At 51.7% G+C, this 24,695-nt stretch overlaps 6 protein-coding genes across 6 annotated transcripts; 3 read left to right on the forward strand and 3 right to left on the reverse strand.

Annotated features, from left to right (window-relative positions):
• Nucleotides 1-191: 191 nt before the first annotated feature.
• exgO (exo-beta-1,3-glucanase Exg0) lies at nucleotides 192-3,512 on the reverse strand. Its single transcript, XM_073711679.1, has 2 exons — nucleotides 2,981-3,512; nucleotides 192-2,934 (listed from the first exon to the last, which is right to left on the reverse strand). The coding sequence occupies exons 1-2, from the start codon at nucleotides 3,189-3,191 to the stop codon at nucleotides 407-409; spliced, it is 2,739 nt and encodes a 912-aa protein (XP_073569942.1). The 5' UTR covers nucleotides 3,192-3,512; the 3' UTR covers nucleotides 192-406.
• Nucleotides 3,513-4,654: 1,142 nt separating this feature from the next.
• BJY04DRAFT_219412 (S8 family peptidase) lies at nucleotides 4,655-7,757 on the reverse strand (the record flags this gene model as incomplete). Its single annotated transcript, XM_073716587.1, has 5 exons — nucleotides 4,655-5,221; nucleotides 5,295-5,897; nucleotides 5,968-6,479; nucleotides 6,537-7,316; nucleotides 7,373-7,757. 5 exons carry the CDS (start codon nucleotides 7,755-7,757, stop codon nucleotides 4,655-4,657), a joined length of 2,847 nt encoding a protein of 948 aa, XP_073569943.1.
• A 1,392-nt stretch (nucleotides 7,758-9,149) lies between these two features.
• Nucleotides 9,150-9,514, forward strand: BJY04DRAFT_191751 (uncharacterized protein). The gene has a single exon (XM_073711680.1). The coding sequence runs from the start codon at nucleotides 9,312-9,314 to the stop codon at nucleotides 9,501-9,503; it is 192 nt and encodes a 63-aa protein (XP_073569944.1). The 5' UTR covers nucleotides 9,150-9,311; the 3' UTR covers nucleotides 9,504-9,514.
• Nucleotides 9,515-10,345: 831 nt separating this feature from the next.
• On the forward strand, nucleotides 10,346-13,593 carry BJY04DRAFT_219414 (ankyrin repeat-containing domain protein; the record flags this gene model as incomplete). The annotated part of the gene is made up of 2 exons (XM_073716588.1): nucleotides 10,346-13,237; nucleotides 13,312-13,593. 2 exons carry the CDS (start codon nucleotides 10,346-10,348, stop codon nucleotides 13,591-13,593), a joined length of 3,174 nt encoding a protein of 1,057 aa, XP_073569945.1.
• A 1,714-nt stretch (nucleotides 13,594-15,307) lies between these two features.
• On the reverse strand, nucleotides 15,308-17,481 carry BJY04DRAFT_80935 (uncharacterized protein). Its single transcript, XM_073721121.1, has 4 exons — nucleotides 16,567-17,481; nucleotides 16,158-16,512; nucleotides 15,683-16,108; nucleotides 15,308-15,627 (listed from the first exon to the last, which is right to left on the reverse strand). The coding sequence occupies exons 1-4, from the start codon at nucleotides 17,196-17,198 to the stop codon at nucleotides 15,550-15,552; spliced, it is 1,491 nt and encodes a 496-aa protein (XP_073569946.1). The 5' UTR covers nucleotides 17,199-17,481; the 3' UTR covers nucleotides 15,308-15,549.
• Nucleotides 17,482-19,166: 1,685 nt separating this feature from the next.
• On the forward strand, nucleotides 19,167-22,891 carry BJY04DRAFT_191759 (uncharacterized protein). Its single transcript, XM_073711681.1, has 3 exons — nucleotides 19,167-19,525; nucleotides 19,728-20,307; nucleotides 20,386-22,891. Exons 2-3 carry the CDS (start codon nucleotides 19,738-19,740, stop codon nucleotides 22,504-22,506), a joined length of 2,691 nt encoding a protein of 896 aa, XP_073569947.1. The 5' UTR covers nucleotides 19,167-19,525; nucleotides 19,728-19,737; the 3' UTR covers nucleotides 22,507-22,891.
• Nucleotides 22,892-24,695: the final 1,804 nt, after the last annotated feature.

Genomic DNA, 24,695 nt, shown 5'->3' on the forward strand with positions numbered 1-24,695 from the left:
TTCAAGCGGAAAGAGTCCACCTCTCTCGAGGAATGGAAAGAAAGTTAAGTCGGAGTCGCACGAGCGCTGAGCATGACTACGCCCTGTTCTTGTTGCACTTGGCTAATAGCCCTGTCGATCTAGCGGATTTCAACGCTGGGCTTAGGGCGTTGTATCCGGATACTGCAGATTTAACGCCGGCGAAGCTGCTATTTGAGGAACTTGACTAGGTCATTTATTTCTGTCATGGACTTTCTGCTACCGCCTTACTCTCTGACAGCCTTGAACGTATTACAAAATTCATATTGGAGAAGATCGTGAAGAAGAGTAGGAAAATGGTATCGACAGCGTAAGTTAACATCAGTCCGCTCTATCCTACCCTCCACTATGTACCTGAAAGAAAGCCAAACCATGTGCATCACCCTCCCTACTCCGTCTGCTCGAACAACGCAATTGTCGAGCAGTAGGTACTCTCGTTACCCTCCTGCGGCACCAGACTCGTGCCGTCCGAGGACACAATCATGTTCGCTGTCGCAATCGTGCTGAGGCCGAAAATATGCACGTCCGAGCAGTCAACCTCGACCATGTTCTCCTGGCACGAGTTCTCGGCAATACAGGTCTGCTCGTAGTTCTCGAAGAAACTGTACAGACCGGCGCCGTACACGTACACGTTGGAAGAGTTGGTCACGCGGAGACCCCACGCCTTCCTGCAGGCGTCGGTCGTGCAAGACGAGAAGTCCGGGTCATTCCAGGCTTCCTGCGGAGTAAAAGGGACCAGGGAGTTCGGGTTGGCCTGGTAGTAAGGTGTTTCAGTCTGGATCAGACCCATGAAGACGTTCTCGGCGTTGGTGACCTGGTAGTTGTAGAGCTGGTTGTGTTCTGCTGCGGTGCCGTACATCCAGACGGGGCCCTTGGATTCGACGAGGATCCCGCGCCCGTTGTAGATGTTGATCTGGTTGTAGTCGCTGCGGTCGAGCTCGTGGTCGGAGACCCAGGACCAGACGTTCTCGAGGTACGCGGTCGATTGCTCGGTGATGTGCAGGAGCATGAAGGCGCCGATGCATTCTGGGTTCGGGGTTGTGGTGGAGTTGGGGGTCTTTGCGCACTTGTCGCTTTGGAGTTGCGTGCCTGCGGAGCCGCCGACGCGGAAATGCACGTCCCACATTCCGACGGAGCCGAGGGTTGCTTCGGCGACGTTCCATTCCATCAGGATGGCGCCGGGGGCGGGGCCCTTGGTCAGGAGGGTGATGTCGCTGATCTCGACGGAGCCGACGTCTCCGGGGGAGCCGACCTGGAGAAGAGGGATGGGGTTGAGTTCGTCGGAGAATTTGGTGCCGTGGGCCATGAGGACAGGCCAGACCTCACCGACGATCTTGATGTTCTTGGGGACCTTGACGGTGTCAGTGATGACATAGGCGCCGTGGTCGAAGTAGATGATTTGGCCCGCTGTGGCGCTGTCCAAGATCTTCTGGATGGCGGTGGTGTCATCGGTAAAACCGTCACCCTTGGCACCGGCGGACTTGACGCTGACGAAGGAAGAAGCGGCGTAGCTTTCGTAAAGGGGCTTGGAGCGCTCAAAGACCTTTCCACTGCCGCTGTCCAAAAGTGAGTTGGGCTTGACAGCAGCGGGGACGGCAGTTTGTGTGCGCGTCTTGGTGACTGCGCGGGCTGAACACTGGCCTGAACCGTTGGAGCCGCTGGATCCGCTTGAGCCATGGACACCCCCGGAAGTGGAAGTGGAAGCAGAAGCAGACGTCGAAGCAGAGGGGATCTCTGCAACAGGAGTGGTGGTTGGAGCAGCGGGCTCAGAGACGACAGTTGTAGAAACGTCAGCCTCGGAAGACGACCCACCAAGACCTGGGATAGGCAATAAGCTTTCGATAGAAGGTAGGTCGAGAGGCAGTGAAGGTAGTAGACCGTCTGTGCGTGATTCCGTGCTTGATTCAGTTGGCAGAGGAAGATACGGAGTGGAGGTCTCGTCACACTCATAGACAGTCTCGACAATGGTCTCAATGACAACTTCGACGGAAGGCTGTGTGGCCCGCTTGTTGACGGTCTGCGAGGGGCGGTAAACGCTACCTTGAACCCAGTTGTCTACAACAGCGCCACCAGCAAGGATGGTGCTACCGTCGACGGCAGCAACACCAACAGAGGAGCCACTGAAGTCCACGTTATCCAGGACCAATGAACCGGCGCCGGCAGGAATGCTGTTGCTGCCCCAGGCGGTCATGACTCCAGTGGGAGTGTTGACAAAGTCGGTATCAAGCAGCAGCACAGAGCCAACGGTCTGGTTTGATGGAGAGTTGGACATGTTCAAACCGAGGTTGCAATTGTTAAAGGTGACCGACTTGAAGGTCCATGCCCAGTTCCAGTTCATGTAAACACCAGTGTTGCAGTCGTTGAAGGTCAGATTGCGGCTGGTGAACTGCTGGTTGCCGACAAACATGCCGTAGTTTCCACCGTTGAAGACGAGGTCGGTCATGAAACCACCAGAGCCGTTGTCCATGAAGATACCCTGCTGCTTGTTGGCGTCGCCGCCGCCCTTGATCATCTCAAAGCGGATATTTTGCAAGCTAGTGGCCTGCCCGACCTGCCAGTGGATACCAGCTCCGGCGGACTGAGGCATAGCAGTAAGGTCAATAACAAAGTTGCGAATCGCCCGGAAGAAGTTGTTCTGGTTGGTGTACCAGTTGGAGCCGTCGTCGGTGTAAGGGTCCGCGTCGACGACCGCCATACCGGTGAAGTCTGCCGAGGCTTTGAGAACAGGAAGATCGATAGCATCGCCGACCATCTGGGTGTAGTAGTACTCAATAATGGGTTTTGAGACCAGGTAAGTGCCTGGTGGGAAGTAGACCACGGCCGGCCTGGTCGTGGACGAGTCACAGCCCAGGCCACAGCGGTCTCCCGAAGAGATGGCTTGGTTGATCGCGGCAGTGTCATCGGTCACGCCGTCACCTAATCTTGTTAGCATAGGCTTCTTGATGAGTGTGGTGTTACTTACCGACGGCGCCAAAATCCTTCACATTGCGGTGTACCTGGTAATCAGGATTGTCTCCAAAAGGCACAGTGCCTTGGTGCTCTATAGTTCCCACCCAATATTGTGAAGATTGTCTAGCAACGATATCAACACTGTCTTGGGCGCTTGCGGATATAGGACTGGCTCCGACCCAGGCAGAACCGGTCAGGAGCAGAAAGATGTTGGTGAAACGCATTTTGCTAAGTATGTTTTGAAGTCACCGTCAAGACGACTGTAAGCTCACTGACCAGCAGCGAGTTGATGCAAGATATAGCAAGCAAATGTCGATCACAACAGTCGGGTGATGATCGAGTAGGCAAGGATAGTATGCAGAAGGAAAGAAGAGACCGTCACACGATACAGTCAGTAGCTGCAATGAAGGTTTAGTGTTGGACAGTCGAAAGTCTATAAGGACAGACAATGAATGAATAAATGAATGAAAAAGCAAGCAGAACAAACAGAAGACGAGCCGGCGCTTGAAAAGAAGGAGAGAAGGAGAAAAGAGAATGCGAAGAGCTGGCGAAGAGGTCTTATTCAAAATGTCGAATGAGTGTTGCTAGTCGGTGTTGCTAGTCGGTGTTGCTGCGTATCGAAATTACAGAATCCGGCGCCAATCAGGAGACGCGTTTGCTGTGTTTCTCCAATTAAATGACAGAACGAGTGTAATCCCGTCGAGGATGAAACAGTCGATTCAGGGATGAAACGATGGAAGAATCGCTCACGGGGGTGACTGGGTCCAATGACCCTGGTGAATATTAATTTAGGTTATGGAGAGAGAGAGAGAGTCTGAAGGAGTGACTTGAATCAGAGCAAAAGATAGCAAAGACGAAGGAAAGGGGAGTGATTCAACGCTATATACCACTTTCAGGAGAGGGATCAACATACTCTGCGTGGCCGAGACAACGCCTCTTTGCTAGTCGATCCTTTACTTTTGCTCATCTGGCTTCTCTAAGTAGCATTCCTGTTTGCCTGGCAATTATCTTGGTGCTTCAACACCGGCATGTTGACTGACGTGACTCGACAGCTGTCCGACTGTCGCAGACTCGAGTCGCAGGCCACATGTGATCCCCTGCGACGGTAAACACCGTGCGATCACCCATCCATCCATCCACCATCCCATCATCCACCTGAAAACCATCAAGTCTTAACCTCAATCTATCATGACACAAAATTAAATCAAAACTATAGCCAAGCTTTGCTATCCCCCAGGTCTCAGATCCGATCGTCGGCGCCCAACGGAGCCTTTTCTTCCTTCAGCCATGAAACCGCTAGCTCCTTAGCTTCGACAGGACGCGCTTACACCCTCCACTCAGATGAGCCTTTCGTTGCATTACTCCGAAAGACCTCTAAATCTGTACCTTGGAGGAGACTACTACTGCCTTTGTAAACTGTAAAGTCCTTGATTTCAAGACTTGGCTGTTTCTGCAGAATATGTGACGCGATAGCTGGAATGTGTCCCTGTCAGGATTTTCTGCTGACTCGGTCTGCCACAGGTTGCACTGTCAGTCTGTCACGCACAATCATCACTAGGGCATCCGCCTCATTTCAAATTCGACTTCCTAAGGAAATGCCGTGCCAGTGCCGACAGGAAATACAGTTTCCCGTCCGTGGGTTCATTCTGGAGTTTGTTCGAATAGCTGACGAACAGCTTCTCCACCGCTAGGAACTGCCATCAGTCCCCACTCGTGTCTCGATGCTCTTGAAAGCATCTGCCATGCCCTCCCGTGTCTGGATTGCTTCCCAGTCCCGAAGCCCCAGCCTAAATTCATCTTCGCGATTCTCATTCTCTAGGTCATAAAGACAGCCAAGGCGCACGCATTCGAGGATTGATGCTGCCAGCCCGCTTGCGAGCGCAGTGGCCACTGACGACCCTGTATGAGCTTTGAATTTGATATTTCCATTTGCTTCGGCAGGCTCCTTCGTCAATACTTCATGCCCCGGACACGCAAAGTCAAGCTTTGCCGCCTCTCCCACGTATTCCCAGATCTGACCCGAGGCTTTCGCAGCTCCGATGCGAAACATCCCGCTGAGCCCACAGTTAAGAGGAAATGTTTCCTCTGCCCTCTGTCCTCGGTCACTGACTGAGCAGAAGATGTGGATCTTCTTCTTTAAAGCTCGGTCGATCGCTTTGCGGAAATCATCTCGCTCCGACTCATCTTCTGGTCGAGGTATTGTCCATGAAATAGAGATAATACGCACTCCGCGATCAACTGCATCGTGGATGGCCTATGAGAATTAACTAACCACGTCCCTTTCAATGTATGCCGACTTTCGCGTCATGCGTAGAAAGGTCACATACCTCAATCGCACTTCGGGGCACAATTTGCACGCTGGCGCCATTCTCAGAAACACGAGTATGGAGCCGGCAGATGTGCAGCCGGACGTTTGGGGCAATGCGGTGGATCAATCGTGCCATTAAAGTGCCATGGCCCGCGGTCGAGTTCCAATACGGCCAGACCTTCTGATTGTCATCGTATAAGTGGAAGTTGCTGCCTGAATATTGGTAGGAGCTAAGATCCGGGTGGGTTTTGTCAATGCCGTCGTCAATCACAGCAACCACAATGGGTTCTCCAAGCCCCTTGTCCTTCAAGTTCGATGCTAGCTGCCGAGGCCTGAAAAGCGGAACGCGCCTCTTGAAGGTTTCAAGGCATTTTATCCACGAATCGGTATAGATCTCTTGTGTGACCGGGCTTACTGGTCCCTCCGGTGTGACCTCCGCCGTGCCGGGGGTATACTCAGACACCCAGTCGATGCAAGTTGGCGGGTGCCCTCTAGTTGGACACTCGTCAAGGCGACTATGCGGTGCGAAACACTTGCATTTCCAGGCCATAAGCCATGACTTGTCGAATCTGGCGCCGAACTTGTTCTTATTATCCTGCGCTCGCTTAGTGGCATCCGTTTCCTATACACTCGCCTGTCAGCATTGAGCGCATGCCAACTGAAAAAAGAAGAAGACAGGGCTGAGAACAAACTTCGCGTTGATGGATGACGAGATTTCTGAGCTTTGGTAGCCTCGCGAGTCCCTCAGGCTCGCTCCATGCCCTAAGAGCGGCATTGTTCCCGCTCCACTGCAACCGCAGCGTGTGGACAGAATCACCCACACGGAAAATGCATTCTGGACACCAATCGATTTTCTTCCAGTCGAGCACCTCGACTTGGAATCCAGTGAGAGCATACTCAATGGCCTCATCACTATGCGGCTGTCTCGAGTCGTCAACGCACACGTTCAAGATCTGCTTGACTTCAGCCTTGCGAAGCCAGTCGAAGAAAAACATCATATCTTTACGGCCCACAATGGATTTATTCTCGCGAAGTTGCTGATCTTCCTTAGACACCATCTCTATCTTAACCGAGACTTCCGGAAAGGCAACGTATTTCAAAACCGGCTCCAAGGCTATATCCGCGAAGTTTTTGCGAAACTCCCCGGAGGTTAGCGAGCAACCGTTTGGGGGACAGGGTCCGAAGTCAAACCAAAAGTTCCCATCTGTACAGTCTGTCAGTACACATTTAAGTAAAGGGGCCCCAGTAAGCAGAGTTTCACTTTTTGCGTCCACTCGGTTCAATTGACGGAGAACTTCGATAGGAGTTTTGTTGCGGAGGTACCATAGCTTAAGACATTGACGTATACGTTCCGCGCTGTCCTCTCGATTCTTGTCATTCGTCTCTTTGTTCGCCCCAGTCGTATTAGCATGCAGCGTGGGTACACGCTGAAGGCGATTACCAGGGACTGGAGACATGATACGCTGCTCCTTGGTGTTTGCGTGTATATGTATCGAGGGTCGTCTTTCTGGGCTTGGAATTGTAAAACTGCCCTGTTTCAATACTCTTTCAGGGACATCTTGTGGGAAGTCTTGAGTTGTCACAGTCGGTCCATGTCCGGATGTTGATGGTAGCCCCCTTTCTCCGTGCTCTGTCCTTGTCTGTCCCGCAGTTCTCGCAGCCAAGCGGCTGGCTGTGCGACGCGTCTCTTCATGGTAGTCGTAGACTGACTGATGTCTCCTGGTTCTCAGGTCCATGGCATCTGGCGCCTTAGCAAGAAGCTGCTCAACCACACGGTCTTGATCATCAGAGCAATTCTCGTAGGCAACTGCTTGATGAAGTGGCGTGAGCCCATTGCTGTCGCTTGAACAGAATGCATCCTTTGGGGCGATGTCAATGAGCAATTCCTTGTGTGCAGTCGTCAAACTCTGCGAGCTCATGGCCTCATGTAGGAAGGTGTCTCGCCCTTCCTGGCACTCCTCTCGAAGAGGTTTCTTGATCCTGTCCACCTGAAGATTCTTGACCACGACTTTGAGCCCTCGATGAATGCAATATTTCCATCCTTGATGGCCATTGATAAAGGGTAGCGTCGTCGTCTGTCACAGTGACCCAACAGACGAGGATACAAGCTGATAATGATGGCTGTGAGGCAGGGCAGCCATCTTTCTTCAGTATGCTGCTGCTGTGCGAGGAGGTGCAGCACCGTTTCCTTCTCGCTGGTGACCTTTTCTAGACTACCGCTCCATGGCTTGGTTTGATCGACTAGGCTCTTCTTCAAAGTGATGGCTATTTCGTTCCGTTTCTTCCCTCGCTCACTTTCCTGACTGTATAGAGACCGCATCTCTTTGATCAGCTTCTTGAGATCGTCTCGAACAGGGTCGGTGGACCGAGGGACGGCTAAAACCTGAACCTCCTCCTCTTCATCGTCCTCAAAATCCAGTTCGTCATCATCGCGCTTAGCAGATGTTCTTTCTTGTGCTTGCAGATGAGTTGGATAAGACATGATGTGCTAACTCGCCTCGGTGAACGAGGGAGAAAGACGACCAACAGCGTCTGAAGGGCTGGCATCGGAGGGGGACCTCAGCCTGCCCGTGTCTTACCCATTTCCAGTCGTTCTTTCCTTCAGCCTCATCTCACCATCACCATCACTACCACCACCACCACCCTGGTCAAGATGAGGGGTAACTGCAATCTTGCCGCGTCATGTGCATCTCTGAGATTTTTCCTCTGTGTTACCACCATCCTAAATAAAATGGATAGCTCAACTTCGACTGGTACACTCCTTTCGGTGGTCCACGAGCCGTCATCATCGGAGGTAAAATATAAGTAAGTGGCCGAGCGCGCTGTAGCCTCGTACAGGTTACTAACATTATACATGACTTCTTATAGTTTTGTGTTTGTGCATGGATTACATGCTATCAGGCCGCCCTCCCAACAACTACACCAGCTTTTCCCCCAGGATAATGAAAGTGTCCGGCTCCTGTCATTCACATATAACTTGGGCAGCCATACTTACATCCACCATGGACTTCTTGACCAGGCACAGCTGCTGCTCCAGGGCATTATGGAAACTTGCTGTTCTGACAGTTCTGTGGGTTCTTCTCCTGCCACGATGGATGATATCAACTAACCGCTGGTGCAATAAAGAGTCAATCCCCGATCGTACTTGTTGCTCACAATTTGGGTGGTACCGTCATCAAGAAGGTACGCAACAGGTCGGTCGTTTCATAGAGCTATCATCATGCTAAAAACTGTATCTTGTAGGCTTTGACGTTGGCCTATGCCAATCCATTAAAATACAGCCGCATCATCAGACAGACGCGTTCCCTTGTAGGTTGACGCTCTCGTGTTATAGATTCATGTTGTTAAGGCATATTAGGTCTTCTATGGCTGCCCGCACCGGTCCGTTGATAGAATGACAATCGAGGACCAAATGGTTCGACTTCTGGAATTGAAACCGACTGTCTACGACCTTGGGATCCTCCGGTCGGCACAAATGCTTGCCAAGGTGACCATCGAAGTCAACGTCGACTTTATAAACACTCCTGCACCATTACATATGACTGTGGTGAGTGTGTTCTCGCAGGTGGTCGCTGTCGCAAAGCGTGTAAGTCATCTGGCCAGCAGCCATTGCTTGCTATGTCCGCTGACCTTAACCCACCAAGATTTTTGAAGAGTATAGTGCCACCCTCGACATTCCATTCGAATACTCAAAGGGCAGCGAAAGATCTCATGTAGACCTGCTAGAGACTGATATTGGTCATGATCTGGGCTTTATCAGTGAGTTTGCTGAAGGGGTGTGGCCTTATTCATTGATCTCTGACTCTGTGGCCAGGAGAAAATACTTGGAAGCGCCTACAGCTGGTCCCAGTTGCACCGCCAATACTACCAGCCCCGATAAGTATTTTCAGCCTGGCCCCATCTGTGCACGAAAAGATCCGCCAAAGGGTGGATGAGTTTGTGGCATCAACCAATGTCAACATGCTTTACTCACACGCGGCGGAGTCCGTGCAGGAACTAACAGAGTATATTCTCAGTTACATGAACCGCAAGGGAGATGCGAAGAATCCTATCTTTTGCTTTCAGTCTCGACCCAACGACTGTCGGTATAGTACTGTCCGCACTTTTCTCATCACCATTCTCACGCAGATTGCGGCTCATGTCAATATACCTGCGTTGGAGGAAACCTTCATGCGATCTAACCTCAGCAAAGATTCTAGCGAGCTCACCCTTTATCGCACCTGGGTAGACCTAAGGAAGAGTATGATGCTTGATGGGGCAACTTACATCATTGGTGGCTTCGATTCGCTCCACAATGCACGATGGTTGCTTGGGAACCTTCTATCATTCATGGAATGTTGGGATATCCCGGGAAAGTTCATACTCTTAAGCACGCAACTATGTGAAGAGGAAACCCCACGTATTGTCTTGGAGCACGACAAGGTTCTGGTCTCTAGGCTGACCATCCCGACTCGAGACCCGGGGCACAATCTGCACCATAAAGAGCCGGAGAACGACTGTCATTTCTCGTGGAAACTGACACCGAGTGTTGAGCGGAGATTTGCAACATTGTTACAGGATCGGTTTGATTTGTATGCCCTAGCGGACCTGATACGGGCGACACTAGTGGCCAGTGGCCATAACATGGCACTGCAACACGCCATCCTGACCTGGCTTCGCTATACCGACTGCAAGTTTGCTGAAGTAGAAACTACACTGCTCAAAGCCAAAAACAACATACAAGTCCTTTTCTGCAAGGCTATTCTGGACTTCGTCCCAGGTAACAAGCAAATGTGGGCGCGAAATGTTCTCGCCTGGCTTACTTCATCTTTCCGCCCTTTAAGCATTTCTGAAAATCGCGTGGTTGTCAGTCTTGCCTCAAATTCGAACTATGGAGTCGACTGTCGGCTCTCTGATTATGATGCGAAGGGAAGCCGTGCTATACCACCCGAATTCCTGCAATACTTTGGTGGCCTGGTGGTCGTCGAGAATGGTGAAATAAGGTTGGTCCTGGCTCCAGACGGGGTTGCGTCGCCAGATGATTGGTGCTACTAGTCTAGCGATATGCCTAGGCACGGGGTGATTGCACAAATGAGCCTTGATTACCTGCAACTAGATCCTGTGCGCTTAGAGTTACAGAAAAAGGCCGCTGCGGGGTTTGATGGTGTGCAACTGCGCGAAGACCAACGCGACTTGCTCTCTTACGTGGTGCGGTATTGGCCGGACCACTACAAAGAAGGACATGATCCACATCTGACCGAGCAAGTGGTGAGATTTTTTAAGAGCAGTGATATATGCAAGACCTGGTGGCTCACATACATGAACTACCTTTGGCCGCCCCCCAAGCCTGACGAGGGAGGCGGCAATTGCCCTCTGACAGTAGCTGCAAGACTAGGACTAGACGATGTGCTATATGCTTTGATTCGGCAAGTCGGACAAGGAAACTCGACCAGCCTTGCGGAAGCTATAGTTGAGGCCGCGAGAGGCGGCAATGTCCAAGCGCTTCGAATTCTGCTCGACACGAACATCCTTTCGGAGGACAATGATATCAGTGCAGCACTGGATGCGGCTACGGCAAATCCAGATGGCGCAGTTCTGCTAGAGCTTGTGCAACGGCAAGGCCTGCACCATGTTTCCGATCAAACTGCTGTCAAATTGCCACGCTCTGCTTGCGCTTCCGGACTGGAGGAAGTGGTGGAAGTCATGATCAAACTGGAGAATAAGTCCCTCTTGAAGGAAATACCGTCGCTGCACCTTGCTGCCGAATTTGATTCTGTCGGCGTCGCAAAGCTGTTGTGCTCCGCAGGCCTCGACCCAGTGACCTTAGATGAGAATGGCTCGACCCCATTGCATCTCGCAGCTGCCCATGGCTCGCTCGGGGTTGCAAAAGTTTTAGTCGGGGCCGCAGAGGTTATACCGCAAGTACACGAGCTTATCATCAGCAGAAGAAACAATCATGACTTGACTCCGTTACAGGTTGCATGTCAAGCGGGCAGCCACAGGGTAGTGCAGCTCCTCCTCGGCGAAACTGGGTTGGGCGAGTATCCAGGCGACAGCAATCATCCGCTGTGTATAGCGACATGTCAAGGGTACAAAACATGTGTCCAGGAAATCTTGAAGTATGTCGACCGCTCACAAATCGAACAAATAGCCCCAATTGCACTTCAACACTCTGTCGACCAGAATCAGGTTGAGATCGCTCGCCTTCTGCTGGACGCTGGCGTCCTCGCAAGCCCATCAATTGAACAGATGGGCCTGAACAGATGGACTCATTCTCCTCTCTATGGTGCTGCCTCAATGGGCAAACTAGAAATGCTCATGTTACTGCTGGAGTTCGAAGCAGACGTCAATCAACCAGAGTTCGTGAATGACGAAACACCCCTTGGCGCGGCAGCATATCACGGCTTTACCGATATAGTCCACTGTCTGCTAGACTCCAATTCGAACGTCAATGAGCAATCGGTCAATGGCTACTCTCCTCTTTCTCGTGCAGCGGCCATTGGATACACGGAAATCACCAAGCTTTTACTTGATGCCGGTGCAGATCCAAACCTTGAGTCCGACAGCGGGCGGCGTCCACTGCATGCAGCATACGATCACCCTGAGATTACGAGACTACTTCTAGAGAAGGGGGTGGATGTAAATGCGACATGTGAAGCTGGTTCGCCACTGTATCTTGCATGTGTTAATAACCAGGTTGAGGTCGTCAAGGTGCTTCTAGAGCATGACCCAAAGCCTGATCTCTACTACGAGCGGTGCACCTTCAGTTCGCTGGCTGCGGCCATATATCATGGCTTTACGGATGTCGTCGCTCTCCTTCTCAAGGCCAAAGTTGACGTCAACCGAATGCTAAGGGGTAGATACTCTCCTCTCGCGTATACAGTGATGTGGAATCATTCAGAGATAGTCAGGATGATCCTGGAGCATCAGCCGGATCTCAACTGGAAGGATACAGATGGGAATGGCGTGTTGAACTATATACAGACAGAAATGACACTGTCTATCGTTGAGCGCTTGATAAACCGCGGCATTGACCCGGAGATCAGCAATAAATGGGGTGCGACCGCGATCTGCCAGGCCGTGGGGGTGAAAAATGTAGAGGTTGTGCGTTATCTCGCGTTGGTCGTGAAAGTAAACCTCAATCCCATTTACGACGGCGAAGGGCTCTTGCATTGGGCTTGTCGCTCTCACAGCCCCGAGCTGGCCTTCCTTGTCGCTGATGCTGGGGCAGACCTCAATCTCGATGCTACAAAGTATGGTACCCCTCTACAGGCGATTTGCTGGCGTAAGGTCGACAACGACGAACCGGATGCGACTTTCCGGATTCTTCAGCACCTGATCGATAAAGGTGCACAGATCAATACTTCTGGAGGTTATCTGGGTCCTACCCTCAACCACGCTTGTTTTCGAAGCACACCCGAGGTCATTGAATTTCTCATCAGACAGAATGCCGATATTACCGGCAAGGACTCGCTAGATAGGAATGCAGCACATCTAGTCTGTTATCGCAGCCTAGGGCACTACCAGACACTGAACCCTAGCGACGACGCCCTTGTCGCTCGTGACCGCACAAACCGGACAGCATTACACTATGCCGTGATGAGCTGTGACTTGGAACTAGTCAAAACCGTTCTCGCCAGCCACAAGAAACATCCCGAACACCGGCAAAACTACATTGATCTTGTCGATGACGACGGCTGGTCGCCTTTGCATTGGGCAGCCAGAACTCCACATGTATGGCATGGAGGAACCGGTTATATAGCTGGCGTGATAATGTATCTTATTGAAGAAGGATACGACCTCACAGCGAAGGGCAAGGCAATGAATCAAGAATGGACCCCGTTGGATATAGCAATCTATCATTCGATTGATGAGGATGTCAAGAGACTTCTCATACCAGTGTCGGTAGGTGAGCCTTTGAGTGTTACGCAGAAACACCAGGGAAAGAAGTATGAAAGTGTTACTTGTGATATTTGTTTCCTTGTTAGTACTTTTACCAGCTAACCACGCACATCTATCTGTTCTGTTAGCAACTAACTACCAATATCCAACGGCAGGAAGTATCCGGCTTCTTTTTGACCTGCCTCACCTGCTATGACTTCGACCTTTGCTTTAAGTGCCAGAGCTCACGGGACGTTCTACACCCAGATCATGAATTCGTACAGAAATGGCCGGAGTATGATGAGGATGATGAGGATTGGCAAATTCCAGAGGAGTATGCTAGGACTGATGCGAGCCCGGAACCCCATCAGGACCATGATAGTTTGGGCCCCAGGTCGTCGGAACATTTAGAGGAAGTCACGCTTGACTTTGGGGACTCGGATGAGAATGAGGAGTGATGTTGGCAGTGTTTCGGTCTCATATGTGATGGTATTTCTACAATGGATCATAATTAGCTCTGCTCACGAATTCGAACTTTGATGTTTCTAGCTGTTTATATAAACTATCGTACATCATCCGAGCTTCAACCCTATCCAGCTAGGTTCTACCCCCGTCCACTTTAACGTCACGACATCCCCCTATTTTATCAGTCCAAGCATCTCCTCAACCGCACCCCCCAGCCTCCTCACCCCCTCCACCAAATTCCCTTCCTCCTCCCACGCAAAACAAAGTCTCACATACCCCCCGAAATCATTCCTCTCCGTATCCAGATCACCCTGCACAGCAAACAGATCGCCCTCTGCGACTTTAACCCCGTGTTTCTTCAACGCAAACGCTGCGAGATCCCTTGCGCAGAGAGGTGACGGGAGGGAGAGCCAGATGAAATAGCCCCCCGCCACCGCTGCCACTTGTCTTTCATCCTTAGGGCTGGGATCCCGAAACGCGAGAGTAACATTCAAAGGAAGAAGAAACTCGCTAATCGCATCCATCATAGCATAATACCTTCTTGCATACGTCGGTCGCAGCGTGTTATCGATGTGATCCTGCAGGAACCCAGAACTGACAAGGTGGTCGATGAGACTTGAGGGGAATTGGCTCGGGGAGCCGCCGGAGCGTTGGCAGCCTCTGTTCCACGTTAGTTCATTTTGTCTTTTGTCTTTGTACGTAAATCATGGTGGAGTAGTTGAGAGTAGAGAGCTGACATACGTCTGTGAGATCCCATACGCAACCTTCTCGCTCCCCTCCGCCCAGCCGGTCCTCATGCCGGGTCCGACGAGCTTGCTGAAACTGCCGTTGCTTACTGCATTTCCCCATTCATCTTCTGGACCGCCATCGAGGTAGCGATCTACGTCGACGAGGCGGGGGAAGGGCGCTGTTGCCTCCTTTGAGGTGGGGAGTGGTGTGCTCGGATTACTGGGCCACTGTAGGAAGTCATAGACGTCATCTGTGATGACAAGGGCATCGAACTCTCTGGCCAGTTTGACGAGTGCTTCCCGGTCAGAGAGGGTCATTGTGAGAGTTGACGGGTTGGAGAAAGTGGGTGTTGCGTAGATGATATGTTTGTAGAGTTTGGACCAGGGGCGCGGGGGTTTGAACTTTGCCTCATGTCAGCCAAATACTCTTGGTTTATGCTAGACTAGGAAAAAGGAGGGAAGGAAAGGAGAGTTTACTGGTGTTGTATCTCTAGCCTCGGCAGCTTTCTCAGCGGACTCTAGCTCTCCTCGAAGATAAGAAAGATCCAGACCGGATGCATGCTGCGGGATAGCCCTTAATCTCCCAGAAAAGCCTGCGTCGTCAAAGATCCGGCAGACTAGGTGGTATGTTGGTGCTACGAGCCATATGTTCCTTGTATATTTTGGGTCTGTGAAGACTTGCAGGATGCAAGCTAGGTTCTGGCTTGCGCCTCCGGTGATGCAGATCCGGGATTCAGTGACTGGATCGGCGGGTTGATAGAATGCACTCAGCCATTTTGCGATATGCTCTCTTAGTGGTCCGTAGCCCTCGTCTGGGCCGTAGAGGAGGGCTGGGGTGTATATGGAGGGGGTGGAGAGGGCGGTGTTTGAGGCTGTTGTTAGGGAGGCTGTGGGGAGGAGGGAGGGGTTCGGCCAGCCGCGGAAGAGGTCGATGAAGTTTGTGGAGATTGGGGTCCAGGCTGCCATGTTTATAGTGAGAGACTGGGAGTGCTGAAGAAGAGAGGGATTGTCGATGAAGACGACCTCAAGATCTAATCTGGCTTGATTGGGCTTAGTGCCATGGCGGGGAAGGACTCCGGGTGCCAGCCGATTATCGGAGGATTTTTTATACTTGTACTTGCTTGACTTTGCATGGCTATTTCTCTCAGTATTACTGGGAAGTGTGAGTATATTTGATTGAGTATGCTTCTGTTGTTCAGAGTGGACTCTGACTACGAAGAATCACGAGGCGAACATCTCCCTTGCAGCAGCCATTTCCTCCTCCGACGGCATGTTCACAATCATGAGATACAGCACGTTCTAACACATCATTAGCTCGGATTCCTTCTTGATTAGGCAAAAGGACAACACTCACACTTTTGAAAAACTTCTGGACACCTCCTACTAAGCCCTCAGAAAGTGGACCGTCTCTGCCTCTGCGGGATGCAGGTTGTCTCAACCCACCACCACGTCTACCGGTTACATGGCCATTGTTCTCAATTTCATCATGAGCGAGAGAATCTGGGACACCCCGCCGTGATCTTACTGCGTGGATAATGCCTCCTCCTGGAAGATCTCGAAGCCCGATATTTCCTCCAGGCAGCGAGGCCAGCGGTCCCCTTCGTCTTCCCATGTCCCTATCCCCGGGTCTGCGTCGGGGAAGGCTCTCGGAAGATATATGGCCACCACTTATTAGGGCAAAAAGATCACCGCTGCTAGCTGGATGGCTAGGATCGGCGTAGCGAGAGGTAAATGTTGGTTTGGGCGCCATGTTCAAAGCATTCTCCGGATTCTCAAGGGTCTATATCTAGGTTAGGATGGTACCATTCGTTAGGATTAAGAGAGCGTACAAACTGCGCCTGCCCCCGCCGATCGAAGTAGTCTGCTACAAAATCCCGCTTCTTGAGACTCTTGATCTTCGCCTCTGAGCCAGCTGCTGCTGCCGCGTCGAGCTCTGGAAAGACTAGTGGCGCACTTTCTGGGAATGGAAGGTTACCGTGTGTCTTTCCATCAGAGGACTTGAATTTATGTCGCATCTTGTTCAGTTTTCCAGGTCCACCGTGTTCAACTGCGGTGGATATCGCGGTGTTCAGGTCGAATCTGCTGAACGTGGATGACGAGGAAGAGTCCCAGGTCATAACGAGACAGAAGAGGCCACGAGGGCGAAAGAATTCATCGTTGATTTTGTCGAAGAAGGTGTTTGTTCTGGCATGTCATGGTCAGTCTCTCTGAAATTCAATGCGGGTAAGCCAGAATTACTTGCGCCTCCCCTCCACCGCAATTGCAGCCTCAGTGCCGATTTGAATCGCCGCAGAGACAATAAACGAAATCGCACCGGGCATCCACATGGTGCCGATGGAGGCAAGATTTAACGCGTATAACCACGGCGTCGCCTGACAGGCTTTGTTTGATGTTTCTAGAAAGTCAAGAAACATGCCCTGGTCAATACCGAATCCCTCCAGGACAGGCGCGTAGGCTCTGATAAACCCTCGCTTCTTATCCTTCGGTCTTCGCTGTGGGAGGATGACAGGGTATGGAAGCTTAGGGGTTTCATAGGGCGTATAAGATGGAGGCGGGATGTCACGCATGAATTGTTCGGTAAGTACATCAATGTTGGTGGTGTTGTCGGGTCCTTGCTCGTTAATATTGATGTCTGTACTGATATTGGTAGGGGGGTGCAGCTCGTCTTGAGCCTCGTCGAGCTCCCATTCTTGCTCAAGTTGCTCGGTTGCAAGACGTTCTGTCTCGTCGGTGGCTGGCATGGACAGAGTAGTAGGTGACTGCGATTGCGATTTTCTTTCGGCTCTGTTTGCTTTGTATGCTGAGACGCTTTCGGAAGCAAGGCCGATGCCGGCAGCGAGGCCTTTGATAGCTTTGTTTCGAAGAGCCATCAGAGAGACGAAGAGGGAGATGAAAGTGATAGACTTCACTTCAGTTGAGCCCGTTGGGGGGAGACCATCTTATAAATCCCAATTCGCCCCCGTTCAAGCCTTGCCCGTCAGTGGCTGCCAGTCTTGACCAGGAAGCCAATTCAGCTCAAGCCTCCTTATTACTTAGAGTAGACAAAGATTGACGAAGAAGCTTTGATTAGCGCTTACACTGCCTCTGATCAATATCCGCTTGGCCGGGTTGCTGGTCATCTACTGGTCAAGATGACATGACTCTCAGCCACGGATTCTGGGGCCTACTACCTGGATACCGAGTTGGGTATAGTCTTATCATCTGTGCATAGTATGGAACACCGGGTGGCTCGGTATGTTCTTGCAGTCATTGAGAGACCTTAGAAAAGCACCTGGCGAATTATCTCGAACTGACAGTCGACGACCACCCCAGCAGATGCCGAATCTGTCGCGAGATTCGTTCCAACCTAGGAAGGGTTGGTTATGGGCTCCGATAAGATATCTCACCTGTCTATTTTCGATGCCAACGAAGTGCAGATTTGCTCGAACGAGGCCTTCTCAGTTGGTAGGCAGATGTAAAGCACTATTCGTGGAGGCCGTGTCTAGAGCAGCTACTGAAAACTGCAAGCTTGATGTAGGTGTTATATGAGTATAATTGGACAGGTTAAAATAGTGGCAGATTGCCAGTAAATGCCCTGTGAGTCTAGCGCCAACCCTTACTTGGTCCAGGCCAGAATTTCGAAGGGAGCGCGTCGTCCTGCATCTCGAAATGTGCCCTGAGGCACGCACAGCTTTCGTAGATTTATGTCTTGGCTTGGATTGAATTGAGGAAAAAGCACATCTGTCCTCCAGGTGAACCGAAAACGGTCGTCCGGAGAAATCCACACCAAACTGGTAGGCAACCTTGGAATCTGACATGTCAGAAGAAAGAGGAGTCCCGTTCCGTTTGACGGTTTGAGGGGCTGAGTTGAATTCGGGAACCTTGGGGCTTCGATGGGCGAAATCCATCCATAATGGCAGTGCCTGGAGAAATGGACCTCTTACGTACGTGATGCATCTTAGCGTCGATATGTACGTGGTCCTATACGTCGCTATTTATGCCTTGCGTGTTTTCTGTTGCACTCGCCACTCCTGATATTGAGTCTGCTCAAAACTGCAGATAGAAAGGAGATCTTATACTCTGCGCACAATAATGCGCACCTCTTTTGCGAGCTCTGATATTCAGGAGATCGGTCGGAGCATGACGTGATGGCCGCCGTGTTGGCATTCGGCCCCCTGATCGCTCCACCAGTTTGGAAGACAGTCAAGAGTGTCAGACTGGGCAAGACACCATAACGTGGCCATGTGGATTTTTTTTTTATTCTCTCCTGAGTCCTGAGCCCAGTCAGCCTCGTCCTGACGGTCCTGACCTCACTTTTGCCCTCGTATTTAACCTTGCGAAACCAATCCCAGCGGTGTCGGCGTGTCGTCTCGTAATTATTAAGATGTGGTTGATCCGCCGGCTTCCGTCATTTAAAATCTATAAATATACCACCCTGACAAAGTCAATCGACTGCCAGTACCTGGAGCAGCATCATCAGACGGAGTAGTCCGTACTCTGACCTCCAGGGACTACGTGAGAAGAGACGTATCAGCAGACGACGCCAGATCACAATGACATTCAGCTGGTGGATGGTGGATGGTGGAGGAATAAAGAATGCATTAAGCAGTGAAAAAAAAAATCGACTGTCGATTTAAAACTGGGGCTCGGAGACTGAAAATACAGCCACAGCCACGGAAAGGAAGCAAATCGCACACAAATCAGCCTCTTCCGGCGCCGAACGGAGGATAGCCGGAGGGTCAAATACCAGAGAATACCAGATGGTGAAAAATGGGGAATTGATTGGCTGCGGTAGTCTTCTACTTAGATATTTATCAACCGATCCAAGTTTCTTTCCTGGTGCTCTCCACTCTTTCTCTGACCTCCCCCATAATAATAATACTCCTCCTGCTGCCCTCCCTCCCCTTTGTACAGCTTCTCTTTTACTCCTTTTCTCTTGTAATAATAGTTACTACTTCATCTTCTGTCTTTCGCTCAGACAGACAAAGACACTCCACAACTACAAGATCATAAATCCAACTCCTACTCCTGCCGTCATTCCTCCCCGCGCCCACCCTCCTGCAGATCCATTCCACAGTCCACGTCGGGGATCGTGAACCAGCTTCACGTCCAGTAGGAGCAAAAGGAACTCAACACCCTTCTGGGGCCAAGAATAGTCCGTGGTCAGACGCTTTTGGCCGCATTTGCATTATTGTCAGCCTTCGGCTTTTCCTGCATGGTTGGTGGCTGTCATTCTTTCCTACCTCACACACTCACGCTGCCACGCCCTCCCTCCTTCCTTGACTCTGCATTCCCTGTCGCCATAGTCATACCCTCCATCGCAGCCCTTCTCTCCTCTCGTTGACTGTCTCCCGATCACTCCCATCCAGCGATCTTGATGTTTCGTCGCTGACTCTGCTCTTTTGCTTTCCGACCATCAGCTCCCCGAAGATGCTTTCCGCTCCCGTCAAGTCCGCCAAACGAATTTCCTCCCTGTTCTCCTTGGGTTCTAGTAAAGATGCCGCCCCTAGTCCGACATCGCCGCGCTCCCCGAGCCTACCGAAACCGTCTCCAGACCAGATACCTCAGGACACGCGGCGTCGAAGTAGCTCCCGGCCAGCTCGTATAGTTTCGAACCCGGTCCCAAACTTTTCACAACCCATGTCCCCGATCCCAAAGGATAATTTCGACCTAGATGCGCCGCTCGCGCCTCCTCCGTCTCTCCTCGCAGTGAATCAAGATCTGGCCGACACCGCAAACAACTCGCCCGACGGTAGACCACAAAGCAGAGGGCGAAGATTGAGTAACAGTAGACCGTCGAGCTCTGGTGGCTTAGCTGTCCCCGGATGCCCTGACTCACGGCCCGGAACGCCCTCCAAGAGACGCAGTTGGATGCCAGGGCGAGCACGCGCTAGCTCGGTAGATGTCCGGACGAGTCCACAGCAGCTCCCAGGCGCCTGGATTGCTGGACTAGAGCATAAGATCTTGTACGATCTAAGCCCATTGGGGCGAGGTGAGCAGGTACGTGATCTATTCTCCGCCCGAGCGATCGGCTACAGAAGTGAGTAAGCCCCGCGCGAACTAACCATTGGGTTATAGATCCCTGAGCTGTGGAACGAAACTGGCGACACATACGTATACTTGTTCCCCCAAACCACTGGCAGACCTGCCTCCTTCAAAATCCATTCGACCGCTTTCGCTGACTCCGCCGCTTTGAACTTTCTCGCCCGTGGTTCCGATCCGAGATCACCCAACAACATTGAACGTCAGACTCGCAACCTCTCGCTCAACACACCGGCTTCCCCTCCTCTTAACTGGAACGATAACGACAACGATAGCGCTGGTAGCAGGCGCATCTCATTCGAGGAAGATGGGCAGGAAGATGGCCAAGAGCTCCATCTATATTTACCTATCCCGTTGAACAGCGATGTATCCACCGCAGATTCACAAATCTCCCAGGAAGATCTCGAAACGCTACTACTCTTCCGGAACTTGTTCGCCTTTCTTCTAGGGCAATCCTTGATCGCAAACCCACGGTCTTCCTCATTATTTTCGATCTTTATGGATATTGCCACACTTTTAGTCCGCTTTGAATTCACCAACTTGGACGGCTCCAACTTTGGAGAGATCGCTTCGTCCAGCTTCAGCAACTATTGCGATGAACTCTGCCTGGCTGATGTTCGGAAGAGCCGAGAAAAGACAATCGAAGCTATTATTTTAGGAGAGCGGCTCCGGTTTTACCCACTCTATCTCGAAGGATTCGTTCACGGTGTTGGCAAGCTAGATGAGCTCAAGCAGCTGCGGAGCCCCAAGTATGGGCTTATCAGCGCGCAGACCCAGAAACGGCTCGAGCGTGGATTCATCGATCTAGATGGTCGCCTCAAGGTCTTGCAGAACAAGCTGAACGACTTTGACTTTCCCTCAGTTTTCTCCGGTATCGCAAACTCCCAGACAGCAGTCGAGAGCAAGGTGGTACGGTTCAAAGCATGGAAGGCATCGTTCATGGAATTCCGCCGGTTTATTATCCAGTATTATCGCCAGCGATATGGATCTTGGCCCCCAAAACCGTCAAGAAAGAATCAATTTGAGGAAACTGGGCTGAATCGGCAAGTGGCAAAAGAAATGTACGACGACATGTGCAACGTGTACGACATGCTAGTCGATCGGACTTCTCTTACCACCCGTACACTAGACATGGCGCCTGAAGTCGAGGACAGTTCTGACGTGTTTGAGCTGACGAATCGTGCACTCCGAATGGTGCTGAGCGAGTACGATCGAAGCACGCCACCGGTTCAACCACCCGTGCCGTTTGATATTCCACAGTTCCCATCACTACAGCCGCTCCTACGGAAACCTCTAGACGCCAAAAAGGAAGCGAAGCAGATGGCCAAGAAATTGAAAGACTCGGACATCAACGCCGTGCTCATGGGATCCTATACACGTGAAAGCTTGCGGCCGACTCCATTCATCGAAGCTTTTATGCAATTTGAGCGACGATCTGGGCATGGAAAGTCCGTCAACGACCTGATCGACCTTCGATGTGGCCAATGGATCCTCATCTACTGTATCATTCAGGCACTCCCGCTGGTCGTGGTTGATGTGCAGGATGTCCGGTTCGTGGACGATGTGGAGTACTTCTTGTGCATCGCTCCCCGTGGCGGTGCGCCCTGGGTGCCACAAGATGGCAAGGTTGCGCGCAGCTGGTTCGGCGTTGCCGGCGGCAATGGTCTGGTCAGCTTACCCTCGGACGTGGTCATCAACGGCGTGGAAGGTGTCTACCGACGCAGTCACTGTTGGCAAGTGGCCGAACAATGGGCCGAGAAGGACGCTATTCTCGGACCTCCTACAGTGGATGATCCTTATGACAACGAGTCGTCAATCTCGTCTCCATACCCGGCACATCAGTCATCAACAGGGTCATCGTCAGAACATCCTCAGCACTTACAGCAGCCGCTGCCAGGACAACAAACCCCTCCGACACCACTGTTAGCACCCGGCGGACTTGCGCCGCCGCCCGCCATTCCCCGAATGAACTCCCCAGCCCTACGAGCGAGAACGGAGCATCGGCATTCGATCAACCCCGGCTTAGAGGCATTGCCCTTACCAGCTGGTGTCGCACCAATTGATCCCCCCGCCCGACCGCTCAGCAAGTTCAACCCAAATATGAGCTTCGACGATATCCTAAAACAGGTCCCGAACCAACAAAAAGGCAAGAAATAATCTGCCTGACGCGCGCAGTGAATGTGTACAATGTTATCCGAGGTGGATTATACTGTCAGATCGGCCCAACTATACACTTTAATTATTCTCTATTTATCATCGTCATCCTCTACGGTTCCTCTGTAAAGGTACAGATGGCAGGGACAGGGAGGCGTACATGCGACCAAAAAGAGCTGATGTCTTACTGAGCATTTTGATTCCGGGGTTTTCACTTCCTTCGAGCTTGTCTTACACTTCTTTTTCTTTTTCTTTTCTTTTTGGAAAGTTAGACCCTCCTTGCGCCTGACCTTGCATTCTCTGATTCCCACGATTCTGCGGCGACTGTCGGATTTCTGATGTTATTTAGTAGAGACGATAGAATAATAAATAATCCGCTAGTCCAGAGATTTTTTTTTTCAGCGTACGCAGGACTTTGTCTTTGTACGGATAGATTCTCAATCTCAATCCTAGTACGAAATCCCACACTAAAATTGCTAGTGCATGCAATCTCATTTCAGCCCCGACTCTTAGAGGTTTTAGTCTCTCCTTCCAGGGTCTAGCTAACTCTTCAGGGCCAGGTTTAATTCTACTTAAACCAGGCCTGGACTCCTCTCGCCTTTTCTTGCGCATTTGTCTGCAATCACAATCTGCAATCCTGCGGCTGTCTTAATATGCCGTCTTATTCTTTCCACCCCTCCATCTAATAATCTCACTGCAGCTGCCTGCCACTGAAAACAACCTCGATAGCCGACGGAATTCGACCTCCAAATGACGAATCCGCATCCCGTCTTTTCTGCAGAGTGCGGATGAGCAGGTAACCTCGACATTGAGACGGCATCTCCCCGAAATCAACAAAAGTTATCGATTCATCGTATAATCTTATCGAGTCTATTGTTTTCTGTTGGAGTCTTCGATTATTCGATCCGATCCTGTTCGCGACCGACCCGGTCGGTCCCTGTTCCTGTCCCGTTGCACCCCCTCAGCGGGAAAATTCCACCGGAACCAAAAGCTTCGCTTCGAGGAAAAATGTCCCGCTCCCGCTCCAGCATCACCTCCCGCCGAAGTAGCCACAGCCAATCCCACAGCGCAACGACCGACCGACTCGAACCGCGACTGCTGAAAGCCGCCGCGACAGATTCCGTCGATGAACTGCGCGAGGTGATTGAGTTGGCGAGGGAGAATGGCACGCTTACGGAGGCGTTTTTGCGCCTGGGATTGATGAGGGCTTGTGAGAGGGGAAGGGTCAATGCGACGGGGTATTTGTTGGAGGTTGGTGGGTTACCGGCGGCATTCAAGAAGGGCTGGGGCGCTGGGCAGGGGAATGGGAATAGTGGTGGCAGTGGTGGGAGGCTGACTGCATCGCCGCTGGTGAAGGCTGTGGAGAGGAACCATGTGCGCATTGTACAGCTGTTGTTGGATTATGGGGCTTCTACGGAGGTTGGTGATAGAAAAGGACGGACGGCGGTCATGACTGCCGCATGGAAGAATCATTTCCATGTCTTGCAGGTTTTGATAGCGCGCGGGGCGGATATCAATGCGCTGGACTTGCGAGGGAGGAACGTGTTGCATAATCTTGCCGCTGATAAGATGTGCGATTGGGGTGAGGATGTGATTCGAGTTCTGCTGGGGACTGTTTGCGCGGTTGATGCTCAGGATGAACTGGGGCGGACGCCGCTACATTGGGCCTGTGCGACTGGGAAGGAGAGGCTTGCAGAGATGTTGCTGGCGAGGCCGATGATCATCAATGCCAGGGCTAGTGGCGTGGCGATGGCGGGGGCTGATGTGGATGCGATTGAGCAGAGGAATAAAACGGCGCTGCACTTGGCGGTTGCGCATGGAAATGAGAGTATAGTGAAGTTGTTGCTGCGCCACGGTGCGGATATCAATGCGCGCAGCGACGGTGGATGGACGCCGTTGCATAACGCCTGCGACCGAGGAAGTGAAAGTATCGTCCAACGCTTGCTAGATGCAGGAGCAAGGATCAATTCGCAGCTACTGAATGGGATTTCGCCGTTGCATCTGGCTGCGCAGGGCGGACATCGTGAGGTTGTTGAGTGCTTGTTAAAGAGACCAGGTCTGAAGCAACGCTTGAGAGACAACTTTGGCAGCACGCCATTTCTGCGCGCGGCGCAATTCAAACGCAAGGATATCGTTGCGCTTCTGGCACCATATAATAATGTAACGGCACTAAGTGAAGATGCGCGGGGGGC

Source organism: Aspergillus karnatakaensis, assembly GCF_047715665.1.
Source record: "Aspergillus karnatakaensis strain CBS 102800 unplaced genomic scaffold BJY04scaffold_32, whole genome shotgun sequence".
Classification (NCBI taxonomy): Eukaryota; Fungi; Ascomycota; class Eurotiomycetes; order Eurotiales; family Aspergillaceae; genus Aspergillus; species Aspergillus karnatakaensis.